The following is a 20,988-nucleotide window of genomic DNA, read 5'->3' on the forward strand; positions in this document are numbered from 1 at the left end:
AGTCAGTGAAAGAGGCTGGAAGAAAAAAACAGGCTAATCTTACTATTGACTTGGGATTAAATCAAGAGTGCTTCTAACTGAAAAACCTTTCAGCTCCCATTCCCCCAAAAAGTCCCAAAGTTGTATCATGAAAGACATAAGAAATGCAAATACAGAATGCAAATATTTTGGTTGTTATTTTAGACTGCTTTTGTTATTTTTCTCTGTTAGCTCATGGCCCAATTGCTGGTTTTGCAGAAACAGAGAAATCCATCTTCTTGTCAGCTATGACATTTATATGATCCCTAAATCCTGAAAAAGCTGTTCAGGAAGCATACATTGTCTGAAGGGAATTTTGCATAAGCACTAGTCCTGCTCCCAGGTCCTGGTCTGAGATCCATGCAAGGAGGGGACATGGCCAGAGCATGCTTTGCTCCATGACAGGAGCCTATGAAAAGGGCAGAACAAATTTAAACCTTCCTGGACAGGGAACTGTGAGTGCCAGAAGCCTCTGAGGGCACAGACGAAGATTTAAACCCACTGAATGCATCATGTCATGCCATCTCATATTGTTTCCACACACACTGCAACACTGGAAACATTCTGGAAGGGTTTGGCAATTGGAAACAATCTGGAAAGGTGTTCAATGACAGAGTTCAGGTAATTGCTGCCTGTTTTATAAAGGATGTTAACTGGGTGAGGATACACCCAAAGCTTTGCACCCCAAAGGTGTGCTTCACCAGGAGCTCACAGCACAGTACTATAAACATTCTTCATGAAAACATTCCTTCTCATAACATGCCAGTATTTCCAAGTACTTCACCATCCTCACCCACTTCAACCCCAATGGCAGATGTTTAAGTATTAGTGGGGGATGGCAGGGACTAAAATACTTGTGTGAAATCACGGAGGAACCAAGTCCGGGCCACAGGAAATCCATCTCCATCACACACAGCCTGCACTCTCAGGCCTGGGTTCAGCCTCCCAGTGGGTCACTCAGACCTGCTCAGGGGCAGCAGAGAAAGCATCCCAAGGAAGCTGTCACACATGATTCCCCAGGCCATCTGCTTGTGGCCACAAGAGCACTGAGCTTGGTGGACCCTTTGAGATAACCTTATGTCACCTTGCTATCCAAAGCCACTCATTTTTGTGCGGTCCTTTTCAGCTGAAGGAAAGAAGATTCTCCTCATTAATCATGTAATGTTTACACTAGACTTTAAAAGATGCCTCTATTCCTGACCACTGCCATGTTATGGAGATGATTCCAAATGCTAAAACTGAGGGGAGGGAAATAGAAAACTAGAGGGAGGGAAGAAGAAGAGCCCTACATATGTAGGAAGACCCCTGGAAGTGTTGAGATCTCAGAGAAGGAATCAGCTGGAATCAGTTTCAGGCTCCTGCTCCACAAGTGTAGTTAGAGAGGATTATTCCAAAATGGTTTAGAGACCAGAAAAACTAAGAAAAGTAACTGTATGTTACTTTCACTGTATGTTTATGAAAGGATTATCACACATTTCAGATATGACCAGGTATTCTAAACATTTTCCTTATTCTATATGTAAGCTCAGCGTTTCAGGATATTTTGACTCTAAATACTAACACAGCTCCTACAGAGGAGCTTTAAGAGAATACTGATAAAAATAGGATCATTTGCATGAGCTGAGAAGACACAGAAGCACTGCACTGCTTCCTGCAGTGCTGCAAATGAAGTGGCTTCTTAGAAGAACATGCTTTAAAAAGCATGCTCTTTCCTGTGCCTTTTTTTTTTTTTAGATCTTTTTTAAGAGTGTTCTTTTGAACTGTACAGTGCTGCTAGGGTTCATTGATGCTGATGCATGGTGAGGCACAGTGATTTTTTTGGTCGTAACATCATGGTAACATTCTTTTCACATGTGGGAATGTGGTAGCTTGTTTACACACACAACACCCCATCCATATTTCAAGTGGAGTGAAATCCCCAGTTAACCTGGCACAGGAGGGGAGGTAGCCAGCTATGGGAGGTGAGACAAGCTTGAACCAGAAGTTCAAGCTTGACGACAACCAGTTCAGCCAGAAGACAAGCTTGAAGGGCAGATGTTGAGCTTCTCTTTCTTTAGCCTAAAATGTCTAAGTGTGGACAGTCCACACCTGATGTGTCAAAAATTAAGTATCCTCTTTTATATACTAATAGTCAATGCAAAGGTTACATGAGTGGAACTGCATATCTGTGGGATGGATGAGAAACTGAAAGTTTGTTATAGAGAGGAAAAACATATGGAAGTAAAGAGAAAAACACACCCTATTTTCTATTTTTTAGGAAGACGGTTATAGAACCATCAAAAGAGCAAAATTTAAAGCCATTTAATTCAACCAGCTGCAGATCTGCAGAGTGTTCTCCAACTCTGAGATTGTGTCTGACCCATCCCCTCCCCCTGCTGCCCCTCCTGCAAGTCTTGCCAGGAGTCTCTGATGTGCCTTAAATCCAAATCACACACATGCTCCCAGGTAAACCACTATTTTAACCAACTCCAAATCTTATATGTGGCAAAGGCCAACAAAATAATATCTGAGATTTCTCTTCATTATTAAAATAATATCCTGGAGAAAACAGCATGTGCTCTGTGGCGCACAAAACCTGCCCTGGGTCAGACTGGAGAGAGAAAGCAGCTAGGTGGGATGCACAGCTCCAATGCCAACACTTCCAGAGGTACTACAGGTTTACTAACATGAGAGGATAGAGTTAGTAGACATTCAAACACAAAACAGTTAGTCACATTAGTTGGCTTTGTACCTTCTCCTATGAATGGGAGGCTTCTTTATACCATCCCCCAGAATTCGCATTGAACTGAAAATGAATCATGGAGAATGGTCAGCAGCTTGAATGAAAAAAAATTAACAAATGGCAGCTAAAGGATTAATATCCCCAACTCACAGACAGAGGGAATGGACGTACAGGGAAAACACAAAATGGAACGTGAAAGGAAGCAATGAGTCTCTGTGTTCCTCCTCTCTTCTACAAACAAATTTGGGGTTTGGTTGGTTTTATTTTGTACAAAAAGAAGGCTGCACAGGTATTGACCATGTTGCAACTTTGCTGCTGCCAAAGCCAGGTCAGTTTAAAGTTTAGATAAGGCCAAACACTTTGACAGAAGCTGTTAGCAACAGTGATTAACACCAGCTCCAGTTCTGCAGTGCTTAATCCATCAATGAAACATGAGGGTGTTCCTTTCCCCAGCCTGGATATTTGACACACACTGCAGCATTGTTGAAAGACAGGCATTGCAAATCTGCTATGAATGTCAGGAATTAACTGAAGGATGAACATCCTTTTGTGCAGCTTTGTTGGTTTTCTTTGTATTTTTAACAGCAAAATGCAGACATGAGGATTATCTGTGAAGTGCATTTGAGGAAAGATGGGAAGCGAAGGGGAACTGAGCATCTTTTCACATTTTCATTTAAGACTATTATTTTTTTTCCTGATCTTTTCTGTGAACAAATTTTTATACTCATCCCTCTTACAAACAGAAAACACATAACAGTGGAAAAGACCAAATTTTACAAAAGGCTGATTATTTTTCTGTAGGCTTTTTGGGTCCTGTATCTAAGCTTGACTAAGCTATCTTTGTCATCAAGGTCTGGACTATTTTTGGTGTGGATGGAAGCTGCAAGCTCTTGCTGGGGCACGAAGCACCTCTCAGAGCTCAGCTGATGGTGCACTCTGTCACCCCATTCCTCCTCCTGGCTGCACAGCCCAGTTCTGATCCTTGAGCTGGTTTTGGTGGCAATTACACTTTATTTGGTTATTCTCCTCATGTAGTGAGTGCAAGCTGCTCACCTACAGAGCAGAGAAGTGCCATGGGTGCCCAGAGGAGGGGAGGGAGCACAAAGGGTGGTGGGAGCAGCACAGATCCTGCCCATCAGCAGGACAAACCTCAGCCAAGGCTTGTGCTCAGTGTTACTCCACTTCAAAGGTTTGCAAAAGTCAAGTTACAATAAGGACTTTTCCCCTTCTACTGGAAAAGCACCTACTGCATGTGAAATAAATGAATAAGCAAACACTCCAAATTTAACTGATTTGAGTGAAAGTCACTTGTTAGCACTTCACTTTCTCAGTATTTGTTTTTTCTCACTAAGCAACAAGAGCCTCAACATCACAACAGCCACATATGAAAAGAACAAAGAAAAGAACAAAACAACACAGCAAATAATCCAAATTCCTTTCTAAAAGAAGCATAAAAACAAACATGAATCTAATCAGCACCACAGACCCACCCAGCTTTTCTAACTACCCTACATGACAGCTATCCTTATGCAGCTGCAGCTGTATGTGAGAACATATGACAAGAATTACTATTCCTTTAACTCAGATTTTCTTACACTTACAACGAATGTATTTCCCCATACCAGAAACAGCCTCCAAAGTGTGATGGAGGAGAATTTAACCCCATCTGTTCAGTGTTAGCAGTGACTGCCAGCTATGCAGTTTATCACCCTCACAAATCCTTATGCATCAGGCGCTACACTTAAAAATAAATCTCCTCAAATGAGTTCATGAGCTTATGGACTCATTCTGTCATAAACCTGCAGGTATGCTGACTCTTTTGCCACTTTTAAAAATTTATGGGGATTTCTTAACTTATTTAAATATTACCTGAAGACCAGGAATGAAGCCCAAAAAAGGTGACAGTGTTAAAAACAACAAAAATCTTTCACTGTATGTCACTTAGAAAATCCTGAATGGTTTTCAACATTGACTTTAAAACCTGAAGGTGTTATTCCTTTAGTGACAGCCACAGCTGCTGTGTGTAAAGGATGCATACATTCCTGATAGGAGGCTGCTGCCTCTCCCTGGATTATCCAAAGGGGTCAGAATTTTCAGGAACCCATTGTGAGTGGCCAGTTTTAATTTAATTCCATCCAGCCCCACAAGCAATGCCTCTGTTTCTGTAAACAGCAGAACATTTGCCATGAGGACACAACAGGCAGCCAGAGAGTGGCACTGCCCTGCACACCTGGGCCTGCAGCCTCTGTGAGCTGTAGGAGGATATGGCACCCTGACCCTGCTAAAGCAACTGGCCATTCCTGCTCTGAGAGCATTAAAGCACATTAAAAACACAGGCCAAACCTCCACTGGGCTCAGAATACACAGGGTTTGGCCCCAAGCATCCTGCAGCCCAAATGCTGAACAGTGCAGGGCATGGCAGGGAACCTCACACCAATTACTACTTTTTGGTGTGCACCTTCATTTATTTCATCTTCTTCCCACTGAAATGGGGAAATGAGCAACTTTTCTTCCCACAGTCACTTGGCACCAGTGTGGACACACTCACATGGCTCATACACCTCTGCCCCTTGTACCTTCTGAAAGAACAGATGGGAAAACTTCTCTTTTGAATCTTCCTGAACAACACCACGGACATCAGTGATGAGTTAGGTGGAACTTATTGTCCATGAGAGACTGAGAGGGAGCCATCTCACCATTATGAAGAGCTTCCACAGAATATTTTTAAACCCCAGTGCCTGTGTTATCCCTTAATACAATCAGAGCAATGATGGTCATGTTTATTCTGTGGTCAGTGAGATTTAACACTCCAGTAATTCCTTTGTACAGAAAGGGGTGGTGACAGTTCTAATGGAAGACCTGTCCCGAGGTAATTCCATTTACTCTGGACAGCTCAAGCATACTGTAGGTATTAAGCACTTTAATCCTGAAAGTCAATTTAAGAATAAACAAACATACATTAGGAGATTGTCTTAACCTCTTCAAAATGGAAAAGAAATAATCAAAAGTGACGTGATAAACTCTTCAGTTTTATCACGCCAGGTTTAAAGCTCAGATAAATATGCATGAGTGGGTGCAGAGTAAATGAAAGCAGCTCTTCACTCACCTCCTCTGATTGATTTCTGCCTCGTTGGTGGCATTCTTGCCTGGCCCCCAGCTGTGCCGGCGGAAAGGAGACAGCGGCCGCATGGAGCTGCGCAGGACGGAGGAAGGAGTGGGCACGTCCGTGATGCTGTCCAGCTCCTCTTCCTTCTCTCCTCCCTCTGAGGACACCACGTTGGTGCAGCTGCCATCCAGGCTGTGCCTGTCCTTGGGCTGGGCGAAGCTCCCCACGGGTGGGAAGGGGAGGGACGTGTCGCTGCCCAGGGATGAGTTCCTCTCCAGGGACATGGTGTCGTCTGCAGAGGAGCTGGAGCTGGTGACATCGCACGCAGACTGCTCCTCTTCAGGCTGCTGGGGTAAGGAAAATTAAAAGTAAGTTAAAGTAGAATCATGGACTGGTTTGGGTTGGAAGGGACCTCTAAAGATCAGCTAGTCCAACACCCCTGCTGTGGGCAAGGACATTGTTCACTAGATCAGGCTGTTCAAAGACCCATCCAGCCTGGCCCTGAACACTTCCAATGAAGTGAATACGTTTAACATTTTAAATACATGCAAATATTCTTAATTTCACAGGAGCTGAGAAATTTCTTAGTTGGTGGTATAAGGCAAATTAACCATCATAGAACTGAGACTTTTTGCTCTGGTTTCAAAAGAGGCTGAAATGCTCTGCAGAGTGATCTCTTCCACCCCACAAGTCCCTGGCTGCCAGTACCCAGGCTCCCAACTCAGATCTTCTGCTTGCCTTCCTATCCCCAGTTCTATATTTCATCTTGCACAGCAAATCCTGTTCCTCTCACTATTTCTGGCTAAACCTGTTATCAATCAAGGTGCCATAAAACTGCCAAAGGTTTACCGAGAGCAAGTAATGGGGAAGGGGCTTATCACAACTCCTGATGACAAACTCCAGCCTCTCCTGTGGGGCTGGGATGGGTTTGTAGAGCTCAAGGGCAACACACTGTTCCACTGCACCATGCAACACAAAAGGGAGAATTACTCAGCAGCAGAAAACAGACAGAAAAAAAATATAAGCATAAGTCTCCGTCCCCAGCTACTTTCCATTAAGCAGAAAGCTAATACCAGGGTTTGCAGCATTTTTTAAATCCAACTGTCATTGAAAAATATTGTTCTACAGGAACAGCCGCCCTGTATTTGAGTCATACTGTAATTTTTGGGTTTAGTTTGCTCCAAAAGCAGTATGTAGAAGCCAAACTGGTTCTCTCTGGCCAAAGGCCACATGCTGACCATACAGCCCCAGAAGAGCCCTCATTCCCTGGGGCCACTATAAAAACCACAAGCACCTCTCTGACATCACCTCCAGTCTGAAATGGTGTTTGCCCTGAAGGAAGTTTCAATTTATCCTGCTGCAAAGCCCTGTGCTGTATCATTTAAAATAATAACAGGCAGAGTGCTCTGTCAGGCCATACACCACAGAGCAGTCAGCAAAGCCCTGGTGGTTAATTGTCCTCACACAGTGGGCTCAGGGGGCTGGGCAGGAGCTGAGTGCTCCAGGGGCTGCAGCCTGTCAGCAGGCATTTGGCAGAAGACAACTGGATGCAAAATCCTGTTCTTGGAAGGGAAAGATGGGCATCAGACCACATGGAGGGAAGGATGAGCAGGAGTGGTGTTAAACAGTCCAGAGACTTTTGTTTTCTGTGCTCTATTTGAGGGGCACACACTATAAGCTATAAGTTTTTTATTTAACTGAACAAAAAAACCCTGAGATATTCAAAATATCTTCTAATCGAATATTTCATGATTCAGAGAGAAGCCCTGTTTCAAGCTTAGCTATTTTTCACTCTTAGTCCAATGTAACAGGTATACAATAATGTTCCTGAGGTGGTTTAACTAAATGCTGTCACACTGCTTCCCTTCTCACATCCATCAAAGGAAAACAAAGGAAAAAAAAAAAAAAGGACAGCATCCACAGCACAACACCAAAAATACAAGAACCTTTTAAACACAAAGCATTAAAAACCACACTAAAAATACATCCCTCCAAAAGCATTCACTTCATGTTAAGGTATGTCAAATATGAATAGTGAATTTCAGAAAACTATGTTCTGTAGACTAGTGAACTATTGGATTTGATACATTTGAATAGGAAGCTGAGGTTTAAAGAAAAAAGAGCTGAAATGGAAGCCCTGAGAAGTTTTTGATGATGTTCAGCAGTATTCAAGATAATCTGATATTTGTGTGAGTCATGATGAGAGCTTACTGAATTGCTTATATACAGACAAATCAAGTAGTCATTACATGGATAACACTCCTACAGTGGAGGAAACAGTCTGCCACTTTTCTAAGAGAGAAAAATACTGTCAGACATTAGATCAGACTGGATGGGGCTTTGGAGTAACCTGGTCTAGTGGAAGGTGTCCCTGCCCATGGCAGGGGGTTGGAACAAGATGAGCTTTAAGGTCCCTTCCAACTCAAACCATTCAGTGATTCTGGGATTGGGGCAGCAGAGCAGGAGAGGAGAGGACTGACTTGACCCCATCAGCTGTGTGAAGTATGGGACAGGTCAGAAACTTCCAATCTGGATGCATATCTAGAAACAATAGTGCAGAACACCAAATTAAATAGAGAGGAATTAAAGTAAAAAGGAATTTTTATTTCCCAGACAAGAATACTGGTGCAGTTTGAAATACACAACAAAACCCACTTCCCTAACAAGGAAGATTTAGAGCTTTTATCACAAAATGCAGTTCAAGGAGACGTTTGAAAAAAGGGAAATACATTTGATCCATTTTAAGTTTTACCTTGAGCATTTGACTGACAACAGAACACAATGAACAATTCCCTTGAACTTGTGGCCCATGCTTATTCTTCTAAAAATATTCTGTCGTCATTTCAATGTTTTGTTTTTTTTTAACAAAGGAAAAGAATTACTATGAAAGACGACTCTGTCTGAAAAATGCCAAGTGTGGCTGACACAGCTGAAACATCTATATTGTAGTCACCACTGCAAAAAATTAGCTATCTGGCCAGTAAATATGCATTGCTGTTTAATCCTATTTGAGTAAGAAAATACAATGTTTGCAGAACAGAATGCATTCTAATCTTACAGAAAAAAGGAAACATTACAGAAATAATAATTTTCTTCAAGTTAGGTGTGCTGGATTGCACCTCAATGAATTCAGGACTTAACTGTGACCATAAACTGTGGCCAAAAAGAGCATTTACAGACGTTTGCTAATAGGCATTTTCTTTGCCCTAAGTATTTGCTGAGAAGCTTCTAAGAAAAAATAAGATAAGATGTAAAAGTGAGTATTCTGAGAAAGAACACATGTACTTCTGCATGAATAACAGAAATCACTGGGATGGTAGGGGTATAAGATATCTTCTTCAACTAAATCCCTCCACTGTAGGAGGTCTTGATAAGGGGAATTCAAAGGTTCTTTCAATCATTTCCATGATGACAACATGCAAAGTGCTGAGACACAAGAGTATTTTAAAAAAGAAGATGAAAAAAATTAAACATTGGAATCCTGAAGTTTATTTGAAATACCATTCCACTAAAGGAGTCAACACCTTTAGCTGGCTTGATATATAATCCAGCAGAGTATTTTTTAAATTTGAGTTTGCCTATGGTTCCAGGTTCCCTAAAATTAACCTCAATAGAAGTGGCCTTCTATTAATTATTTATCATAACTTCTATGATTTGGAGTGGACGTGAAAGCTTTTCCCTTAAAATTTTTATTCCTTTGGGTTTGGTTTTTTGGTTTTGTTTGTTTGTTTGTTTTTTGGGGTTTTTTTTCACAGCTGTTGGGGTTTTTTTTTGTTTGCTTTTTTTTTTAAGATATACAACAACTTAAAAAAAAAATGCAAAAGATTTATGTATTTGTGTATTTTCTTTGAGCAAACCAAAACAAAGGCAGAAAATAAACAATATTCAAGACTCTGAGTTGCAACCCCTTCCTTTGACAATGATCTGTGCGTTCCTGACTCCCTTCATCTGAATCATTTCCCAAGAGGCACATTAAAAAGCTTCCCAGTCATGCTGGACTTTGGTGGCTGGTTGAAAGTTAAGAAGAGCAAAGCGTATGGGCTCCACCCCAGGATGTTGCCAGATGATTGTGAGAAATGACCTTATGCAGCATTAATCATCCCAGAAGGAGGATGCTGCAAAGCCTGCCCAGATGGTTGTCTGGGACAGAGAGGGAAAAGCAGGATGATGAGAACATGGGAATGAAGTGCTGACGTGAAAAAGAAAAAAATAAACATTTTGCTGAAGCCATAGACTTGGAAGCAACTTCTGAATCTCAGTGATAGCTTGTATAGTCTGAAAAAAGGGGTAGGTTTTAGTACTGATGGCTCATGTTCCACAGCTCAGCACATGACTTTTAGAGAGAGAAAGAAATGAAACAAGCACAGGAGAAGGGAAGGAGATGGGAGAGGAGCACACACCGAACACCAGGGATAGGGTAAAGAACCTGCAGATTTTGAGACCCCACAGATCCCAATTCTTCATGTTCCTGGGACAGAACCAGAGCCTTCAGTCAATGCATTTCAAGTGAAAGCAGCCCAAAGACCTTGCACAGACAGCAACTTGTCTTCCCCACGTTTATTTTAATGCATTAAAAGAAGGAGTTATTTCTACAGTAAATAAATAAAAAGCAAACAATTCTAGAAGACAAAAGCTCAGCTCTTGCTCCACAGAAAGAGGAAACAAGAACAGAACTAGTAATAACAATAATCACCATGACACCGAAACGTTTGAGATCCTCTTTTTGTTCATAAACATATTCTGTCTCTTCCCACTTTGATACAGAAACTATTTCATAGGTTTATAAATAATCAACTACAGCCAAGACAAGCACCTTACACTATTTTTCGGACAAAAGATCATAGTCACCATTTATTTTGGTGGTCATTAAAAATATCTATAATTTGCATTTCTACCACCTGGATTCAGTACTGTTGAACCAAAAAAGATTTAAGTAAGAAACAAGCTCACAATTCTAAATTAGTTTTTCTGGTCCTTTAGAAATAACTTCAACTGTAGAAAAAAATACTCAGATAAATCCTGAGAAAGGAGACAAGGAATCAAATTGGTCAGGAAAACAAAGACAAAGCAAATGAGGTTGAGATTAGTTTTGAATAACTTCCTAAACTCAACTCAGGAACCTTTTGAAGGCATTTGAAGACAAAGTCTGCAACCCACTGCATAATGAGAACAATGCAAAGGCTACTAAATTAAGGAATTCCCTTTCTACAAAGAAAAGAATTCCTGCCTCTGCCCTCTCTCCACTGGCAACTGAAGCCCTGCTTTCCCCACCATCTCCTCCCTTCCCTGTGGCACCCCTGCTACACTGCACTACCCACTCTGGGTACATTTAATCTTTCTTTCTCCTATTTGAAGAAGGAAACTTTCCACATAAGAAAGGGGAAAAGCTAAAATTCTCTATAATACAAAATTTGCTGTGTTCCCAGTGCACTCTTCTCCCACACTTTCCCATACAAGCATTAAATCAGGCTCAAATGGCAGCTGCCTGTCACAGTCCGTGTCACTCTACACAAGGGAACTGAAGACAGCCTGCTCTGCCAAACAGCCTTGTGCTCTGACAGTCCAGGGCCCCAGATGCTTTTGACAGTAGGATGGGAAAGGGCGAGGCTGGTGAGCTCTGTGCCCTACCACGTGCATTAAGGATGACTTTACTGCTCATTTATAGCACATGAGATCACTTAGCCTGGGCTGTGGTGTTTCCCATCCTGCTGGAAAATATTCACCACCATCTGATTTGATTTCAGCAAACAGAATTCTGTTTCAATCAATACATTTCTTGGAAAGCCAGTGTGAAAGCTACTCTGAGAGTTACATTTTTCAGAGCAGAAGCTGTGCCTGCTCAAACCTGTGAGCGGCAGCTGAACCAGAGAGTGGGATTTCATGGAGACCACAGTGATGGCTGCTCTAAAGAAGGGTCACATCCCTTTTGATTCTACATCACTATATTCTTTCTGGGTGCTTTTTCATCATCTGCTTATGCCAAGAAGAGTACAAATTACCAGCAAGACAATTCTTCAAGAGTAAAAACCTAATGACCCCCTGAACAAATTCAGGCTGCTCTGACGTAGATGCAAAAGACTGATGCCAAAAGGGAGGCACATCCTCTGCTTAGGAGGCCAGCTCTGTCTCTCAGGTCTCTCCCATTCCTCCTCAGCAACACAAAGGGTACAGGGATGACTAAGGTTAGCAATGACTTCTGTTGTTGATTTTAAGCAAACTTGAAAACACTTTCGTTCTACTTGCACGCAAACAGGCATTAGAGGTATGTCGCCTAGGCAACAAAACTATTCCCTGGAATTGGCCTGAAGTATTTAGAATGAGTGTTTCCTTCCTATGACACTGAATTTACAGAAAAACACTGGCTCCTCTGAGAATTACAGCATATAAATCTGAAGGTATCAGCACAAAGGTCAGAGTTTACTGGAGAAAAGCTCTTTGTTACATGAGTTAAAGATGGATTTCATATAGTCTGTGCAATCCCTAATGACCTTGCAAGAAAATCCACCTTTTCAACTCTTCCTCTGGTGCCTGATTTACTTTTGTACAGACAAAATTACTTCCATTTTTTTTAATCATTGGGGGCTGCACAGCTTTTGGAATTCTGCTGCAAGTAAATACATCCCTCATGTTGCTGCATCCGAGAAGGAGACCAGATCCTTCCCATCTATTTGATTCCAGGATAATCACTTCCATGTTTCCAACTCACCAGTGAAACCAAGATGATCTGTGTGTGCTGTGAGGGTTTATCAGGGGCTTTTTTAACCATATCCCAAACAGGCTTTCTTACCTTCCCAAAGACAAGGTCTTCCATCCCATCACCAGGCAAGGGGAAGAGGTCAGACTCACTCCCAGACTCTCTTTTAAGACCACCCTGTGACGAGGCACAGACGCTGCTCAGCCCATCCTCCAAGAAGTTCTCACATTCTGCAGGAGCAAAGCACAGAGAGTCACAACCTGAGGCTTTCTGCAGCGTCCATACATCACACTTGCATTCTCTCAGAGAATTCCGGGATTTAAAACACACAGCTTTACAAATAGAGCTTTATACATTTGTTCACCTCTCAAAACTGCCTGTGAATTCTCAAATGATTCATTCCAGAGTTTAAAACTCCTTTAAGTGCATCACTGAAGTACATGGTGCAAACTGAAATTCTGCATGAAACAGCTGTAAACACTTATAGCTTGAGGTGCTGATAAATATACTACATATGAGGTATCCTATACAGTGCATGTGGGATGTTTCCTACCTATTGCAACAAATGAAAAATTAGATTCATATTCAATAAATATAAAAATATAACTTGTCAATATTTGCTTTCTTTCTCAAAGAATCAATTCCCTCTAAAAGCCAAGGTGCTTCTAGTGCATATTTGGACAATTATTTAATCTCTTCTACACTACTTACTGAAAAAGCACTAGTGTCAATTCCATTTCAAGCTTTACTTTTTCAAGATTCAAAAATTAAGTGCTTTTTTAAAAAAGTCTCAGCTTTTGTAACTCCTGACATTGAAATATAAGCATGTTGCATCTCTTTTTTTCTCAAATGCTTCCAGCTGTTTGCACTGGGTTAATCAGGAGTACAGAACTAGACTGCAGCCCTGCAAAAGCCCTCTTTCCAAAACCTTTGACAAGCAAGTATTTGCCTGAGAAATGCCTGTACATATTTTATTTGTTCACCCTTCAGGCAAAAGTATAAATTCTAATTTTGGCAAAAATTGTACACTCAAATTTCCCAGTTCAAAGTATTTTCTAATTATTAGTTTGGATTTTTTTTTTTTTTTTTTTTTAAGAAAGGTGCTATTTTGCACCTCTAACTAAAGAGATCCAAAATGTGCTCAGCTGTCTGGAGAAGAGCCAGGGCAATAAAATATTAGTTCACTCTTAAATTATATCTCACTAACTGCATCCTTGGTGACATCAAGTTTAAACATCACTGAAAGGATGACAGGTTTGGTAGCTTAAGGTCACCTCTTTGCCTTCCCCATCCTTAATCTGTGCCTGACAGCAGCTATGGAACACCTTGGCCACATCCCAACTGATGGCAGTGACTCCACTTGTGGAGAAAAGAACATTACTTTGATAGTGGTGGGGCTGACCCCATTTGGGGCAGGGGGAGTTGAAGCCAGTCAGAAACCCCATTACCCCACAGAGGAATTTCCACACTGTGGAGAATTGGAAAAGCACTTATTGGATGCTGCAGCTGCTCCTGTTCCCCTTTCAGTAAACCTGGAAAATCTGAACTGCTTTTCCATCACTGAGGGGGAGAGAAGAAGGGGGGGAATGAAGGGAAAGAAGAGACGGAGCGGCTGTGGGGACGTGGGCCAGGTGCTGTTCATCCAGCTGGCAGCCAGCACAGCATGTCCACAGCCCAGACTGAAAAACAAAGGGGCTCCAGCCACGTTCCACTGGAAAATCAGTGGGGACAGCTCAGATACCTCACCCTGAGGATAAAGCACGAGAGGCAGCAAAGCCTCCTCGGGAGGAGCCTGCCAGGGGCAGAGGAGATGGGGCAGAGAGGAAGAAGGATGAGGAGCAGGGTGATGGGGACCCCTTCACACACCTCAGCTCATTTGTGCTGAGAAACTCATTCCCAAGCCCTCTCTTCCCTACACTCTCCTTTACTTTTGGTCAGAGTTGTGCATATTTTCTCCATTTTCTCCCTCCCCTTTTCTCAGTTCACTGGGTTTGTTTTGAATTGCACAGTCACTGCACAAAGCCAGGCTCTGTGTCTCGCACCCCTGGCAACAATTCTGTGAATAATATAAAGGCAAAAAAATACAGTGAAGAAGCTTTAAGAAGAACATTTCCAAGGAATATCTTCTGTACAGTTTTCAAACTCTTGTGTCCTCCAAGCCAGGGCTGAGCCCTTCAATTCCATGCTGATAACTATGTATCTGCTACACTCCTCTGCACATCTAATTTCAAAAGCATCGACAGAAAATGAGAAGCTCCGATTTCTGGAGTTACCTTCTAAGATCTGAGGTCTCTGTCCCTGCATGTCATTTCAGCAGATGAAAAAGGCCTAATTCCTTATCAAGTACTGTATTTTTAAGCCAGCCACACTGACAGCTTGTGGTTTTATTGCTGTTAAGTGTTGCCAGATTTTTCTTGCCCTCTCTACGCTGCCCAGCACCACAGAGCAGCAGGAGGATGCCTGTGCAGTAACAATATTATTTCTAGAAAGGCCAGAACTTGCATAACCTGAGATCCTTCTGCTGCTTCAGTCCATCTGGAGAGCACATTTACTTAAAAAACTATGTCTTTATGCGTGTGTTACAGACATGTATTACTATAATTATTAATATAAATTTGTATATACAGCTACCTAATTACATAGTTAATATTATGTTTCGATAGTGTAATATTGCATTAGATAATTAATAGGTGTGCAACTGATAGTGATCCATAGGAATATGTGATTAGATATTTGGCAAGTCAAATGAGTCCCTGTAGTTTAGCAGACAAACGGTTTGCAATAACTATTGCCTGAAGGATAAAAATACTGCACCAAGAGGCAAAGGATTCACAGATACAATTAGTAAAGAAAAGACATAGCATTATCACAGGTTCTCTTGTGTAAACACTCTTGAAACAGCTATTGCTGTTAATGACTTTTCTAAAAAGGGCAGTATATTTGTTTGTTTGTTTGTTTTTAATAAAAAAGCACTTAGTGAACTTTGAGTGAGCTAGAACTTCTATTTAGGATAAACCCCTCAGGTCACTAACCCACACTATCCTTTCTTAGCCTACAATCTGAAAGACTGAGTTTAAATTTCACACTGACACTCAGTCATTTTCTTTCAAGTCTCAGATAAATTGAAGGAGATTTGGATGAGACCACTACTCATAAGGACAGCAGGGCAAGAAGCCTCCTCTCCATGAGCAGCCTAAGCAAAGTCCCTATTCAGGGCCCTGATAAATTACTCTGTTTGTTTCAAACATGCATAATCCAGTGAAAGGAAATGCTTTTTTTCTTATCTTGGACACCAACCCTTCTTTGAAGCTTGCCCAGACTAGATTTTCTGTCCCAGTGGAAGAGCCAGAAAGCACCAGCCAGCACGCAGGGCTGGGATGGGAGCTTGGCACAGCTGGTGGGCAGGGTGTGGGAACCATGCTCTGAACAGCCTTCCTGCTTCCTGAGCCTGGAATCATGGCAACTTTCAGAGGGGGAGAAAAAAAAAAAATAAAAATCTCAAGGCACTCATTTGGGTTTAAATATGGATTTAGGAGTTCAAATTTCTGGCTTTTTTCTTTTATGGTATTATCCTTTTAGCTAGAAACCATATCTGGGCACTCCTCGCAGTATCTTTCAAGTTTATTTAGAAAAAAAAAGTGGGGGGAAAAAATCAAAATACTGAAGCACTTGAAATGCAGAGTTATTTGACATGGTGACACACTACACAGCTCCCTGCTAGTCAGGTGCTGCAGCCATGTGCTAACAATGACTCACAGCACAGCCATTACACAGTTTCTTTAATTTATGTGTTTTCCCATCCAGGCCAGGATGTCAAAAGCAGGGAGGAAAGGAGGGATAGAAAAGGTGAGGAGGAGGGCTGCTGGTGTGGAGCTGCCCTCAGCACAGGGCTCACCTGGAGACTCCCGCGTGCGCTTGCGCTCCAGCCCGGAGGGGTCGGGACATGGCTCCAGTGGACACCAGCTCCCACGGTTTATCTGGAAAACACATCACAGCACATCAGAGAAAGGCCACTCTCACTACCACCCCTGTTAGTCTCTTCTCCAATATCCCTCTGCATCAGCCAGCAGATACAGAGTTATGGCTTAATTTTTTCCCAATAATAAAAATGTCAAAAGTAACATACGATTTTATTCTTTTTTGCATCACTAAACAAACCATCAGAATATGCCAAAACCCTTTATTTCTCCATGGAAAGTTTGATTTGAAGGTGGCTCCTGCTCAAGGAAGGAGATCAGAGGGAGGATGAGTCAGTGTTTAAGCTACTAGTAGAGGACTGGATAACCTTGGCTTCAAGTCCCACCTCCACTTGTAGCAGGACTGCGAGAAAATACTCTTCTGCTTTGTGCCTCAGTTCACAACCTACAGAATAGAAATTCCTTACCACCCATACTGCTGCACAGATAATTAGCTCAGAGATAGCAAAGCGCTCTGGTGATGTGGAATTGGGGGCTTGGGAAGTGCCCAGGTCATGGTGAGAACCAGAAGCACTTTGGGCTTGCATTAACTGAAATAATGATGATAGAAACGCCCATTTTGACACTAAGACACATCACATGGTTTATTTCAACATCAGCCCTTATCACTTCACCCCGTCCTTCACCCTTTCCATGACTCCCAGTCTTTCAGCAAGGATGACTGATCTGTTCTCAGCCTCCTTCTCCCTCTGCCTGTGCTTTCATCTTCCTCACTCGGGTTGTGTTGTCCAACATTTTGACTCAGAAGTCTGCTGGACTATCCACAATCCTTGGCTCATCCAGCATTCACTTCCCATCACTTTAGTCTGCAGCTGGCAGACTCTGAAGTCCCTTTAGTCTCTCTGCCATTTCTTTGAGCCAAATGCCTTGACTTACTGTCAAATGCATGCAAATCTCACCTGTCCCACACCACAAAACCCAGAAGCTACTTCCCCTCCTGACCTATCTCAACACACAGGATCTCACATGTTAAGTTGTAGCTGAAAGAAAGCTACTGAACTGGATGACTTAGCCTGATTTTTTATGTCAAGTACTTCTCCTACCCTCTCTCTGGCTTTCCTTTTATCTCCTGAAATAATTGCCTTTCCTCCCTTTCAAATAGCAAATTTTTACTCTGACCAATGTCCAAATCTCCTCCATGATCCTGCTCTATTTTTGCAGCCCCTTGCCGTATTCCCATCCCCTCAATGTTCTCCTTTCTCCTAGGTTATGAAATGCACTGGTTTCGCCTTCTTATTATTTATTTTTTTAAAATAAATTAAAACCAAGCCTCTCCTACCCTTGACCTGATGTGCTGCTTTGACTAATGACCCACGTCCTTGTTTCCTCTCTCGCTGAGATAATGGAATGTGTTACTGCAGTCCTTGGCTGGCTCCTCCCCGCTCTGGCTGCGTCCCCTGCCCGTCACCCGAGGGGCTCCTGCCAGCACCTCCTGCTCTCCACACCGTACAGGCAACCCTGCACTCCCCCAGGCCTGGCAGCTACTTGCTACAGCACATTTTTCTTCCTCAGGTTTTGTCCTCCTCCATACTTGATGACAAAATGGGGTTGGAAGGGCCTTTGACAGGTCAGCTAGTCCCTGCCTGCCACGCCAAGTTAGGCTCAATTATCATCTGAGAGGTCCTAATCCAACGTGGCCCTAAAATCCTCCAGTGGAGAGGATGCCATGACCTTCCCCAGTCAGCAGCTCTTGCTGACAGAGACAGGGAAGAACGGAGAAGTTCTGAGAGGGTAAAAATGAACAGGAGTCTCACACCAGAGGTGAAGGAGATGCTGATCTCTACTGGAGTCAGGTCTTGAGGTGACCTCAGGACACATCCCACCTGGATGTCCCTCCCACCTCCATGGAATTTTGCAGGGTATTTTCCTTAAGGATGATGATGCACACTTTGTAGCTCTTACTCCCTGACTGCATTATACGGATATTCACCCAAGATCCCATCACACTCCTTTATGCACACACATCTAAGATCCCAGTGTTCCAGACATATGTGTAACCATTTTCTCCCTTTTACATATGATACATCTATATTAAATGAGAGGCAGCAAGGAAAAGAGAAGCAGTCTTCAATCTGAAAAAGGATTTGTAAACAAAACTTCAAAACAATGTGCTTTTTGCTTCCCAAAGTAACACAAGGATGTTGCATTTTAACTGTTCAATGGACACTGGGTCACGTTCTGAGTCTTTCAACAGAAGACACTCCCTGTTCTCAGCGAGGCTTTGCGGTATCTAATCTTAGCATCTAAATTTAACTGCAGAATTTATTCTTATTTTAGTCTTAAAGGAGCTGCAAAGTCAATAAATACCACTTTATGACTGCAAAGTCAATAAATATCATGATATTATTCTTTTCTCTCCAGACAAAGCAGAATAAATTTGCACCACACTTTCCTGTATTTTTATTAAAGGCAAATCTAGAGGTTGAGGCTGCATATGCATAGAAGGACAAATGCAAATGTGCTCAAGTCCACACAAATGAAGGAATGACCTGTTTCAGACACAAAGTCAAATTCTGTCTCCTTCTGACTGACTTGCACCTCCCTTCTTCCTCCTTAAGAAGAGTCTGACCCTTCTTAATTTTAAACAAGTCACCATCAAATTCAAAGGAACTGCTCCTGATTTATCTTGGTATCCACTACTGGAAATCAATAATTAAACATCCCATTCAATAATTATCAGTAAGAAAGCAAAATAGGAAGAAATTCAAGCTGTCTGTTGAATAAGCCATATTAGGCTGAATTAACATTATATATTTTCCTTTAATAGAACCAATTGAGTCATTCACTGAAAATGCATTATAGACATTGGCATTTTTTCAAAAAAGATTTGAGCATTTTTCCAATTTCCCAGCCAGCTTTCTCCTCAGCCCTGTGGCTTTGCCAAGTATTGAAAACGTCTGCTTTTCTCTATTAAAAAAAGGTAATGAGAGAGTAACACTGAGGTTTAAGGTGCTGCTTCAGATATACTTCATTATGTACAAAATACAACATTAGAAATTAAATATTTATCTCAGTAGCCCTAATTCAGGAAAAATAATAATCACCATCAAAACAAAAACAAAGGAAATCACTACTATATACAAGTATTCCCTAGGCCAAAACAAGCCCAGACAGGCTTTGAGGGAGGTTTACTGCGTGCTCTCAGGGAACTGGGTGGTCCACAGATACTCAGAACACAAACCCCACTACCCACAGCCCAACACTGAGTACTGGGATCCCTCCTCAGCACCTGAATTCTGCTTATATTTACTCAGGACTAGTGACTACAGGTACACACAGTAAGAGCTGGAGAGGAAATTGTCTTCATAAAAGCACCTGAACATCAGGAGCTGGAGAATGTAGCAGTATGGAGAAATGTGAAATGAAGTTGTCTTGGGATTTTGCAGACATGTCTGCATTGCATGGGAGAAAATTCCCCTCTTTTCACCCCCCCCCCCAGTTTCTTGTTTTGCTGAGAGAAGCCCAATGACAGGACCACAGGCTGGTGGCCACAGAAGATGATAAAAGCCCCACGCTTTCTTGCTTGCCCACACTGATTATAGTTCATTGATTCCAGGCATCCCAAATCTTTGCAGCGGGAGCAGAGGGTGCAGTGCTGTTCCAGTGGCAGAGGGAATATGAAACAGCCTCTGGGAACAGAGTTTCAATACACAGCTTTTGAAGAAATGCCAGGAGAGAACCAGCTATTTTTCCATACAGAAGCCTGAATGTGTTTATCTGCAGCTCAGACACAGAATGAATCATAGAAGCATGTCCCCAGGCACCAAAGACTGAATCCTGCAGGATTTTCTGTTTGCCTGTGAACCACCAGCAGGCTAAATGTTCAGAGGCCTTTAGGACATCAGCTGGAGCTGCGAGCAGCAGACGGTTCCAGTGCTCTTTCTGGGCATAGACAGGTATTTCCTGACTCTTGGGGACATCTTCCTGCAGACTCTGAACTTGAAACGTGATGTGACTTAATGCATAAGAAAAGGACAGTGCTGGACAAGGTGACTCCTCACCTGGGCTGAGGTGTCCTCTGTCCCACAGGAACTGTGAATGACCCTGAACTCCACTCCCAAGCTCTTCCTTCCTCTCCCCCTGGTCTTGGACAAGGAATTATCTAATCCACTCCGGTGTGGTGCCTGCCCACAGAGCCAGGCTCAGGACCTCCTTCTCAAAGACACTCCAGCAGTATCTAGGGCAGAGCCAGGTGGTGCAGGCTCACTAGGAACAGGAACCTTGGGGCCTGGCTCCTATGTACCTCTCCTACATCTCCAGCGTGGAAAAGTTCTTTTTCTCTCCCTCTGGTTTTATTTTAACTCTTCTTGCCTTCCATTTCACAATAAAGAGAACACACTGACCTTTCAGGAAATCTTTTGCTATTGCAAAAGTTTGCACTTGTCAACCTCGCTGGTCGTGATATAAATCAACATCTCCAGAGCACAAGGAACCAGATGACTTTAACTTTCATTTCCTAGTAGATCCCTGA

At 42.4% G+C, this 20,988-nt stretch overlaps 1 protein-coding gene across 2 annotated transcripts in view; it reads right to left on the minus strand.

Annotated features, from left to right (window-relative positions):
• The window catches only part of AKAP13 (A-kinase anchoring protein 13), a 188,671-nt gene that overhangs the window by 45,411 nt on the left and 122,272 nt on the right, over positions 1-20,988 (minus strand). Inside the window, exons 10-13 of one of the 2 annotated variants that reach the window (XM_053954395.1) lie at positions 16,436-16,517; positions 12,634-12,770; positions 5,847-6,193; positions 2,750-2,803 (exon numbers count right to left, since the gene is read on the minus strand). In XM_053954395.1, the coding sequence (XP_053810370.1) occupies positions 2,750-2,803; positions 5,847-6,193; positions 12,634-12,770; positions 16,436-16,517 (620 nt within the window). The remainder of the gene's footprint in view (positions 1-2,749; positions 2,804-5,846; positions 6,194-12,633; positions 12,771-16,435; positions 16,518-20,988) is intronic. The other variant, XM_053954396.1, reaches the window with a different exon arrangement.

This window comes from Vidua chalybeata, chromosome 13 (assembly GCF_026979565.1).
Source record: "Vidua chalybeata isolate OUT-0048 chromosome 13, bVidCha1 merged haplotype, whole genome shotgun sequence".
Classification (NCBI taxonomy): Eukaryota; Metazoa; Chordata; class Aves; order Passeriformes; family Viduidae; genus Vidua; species Vidua chalybeata.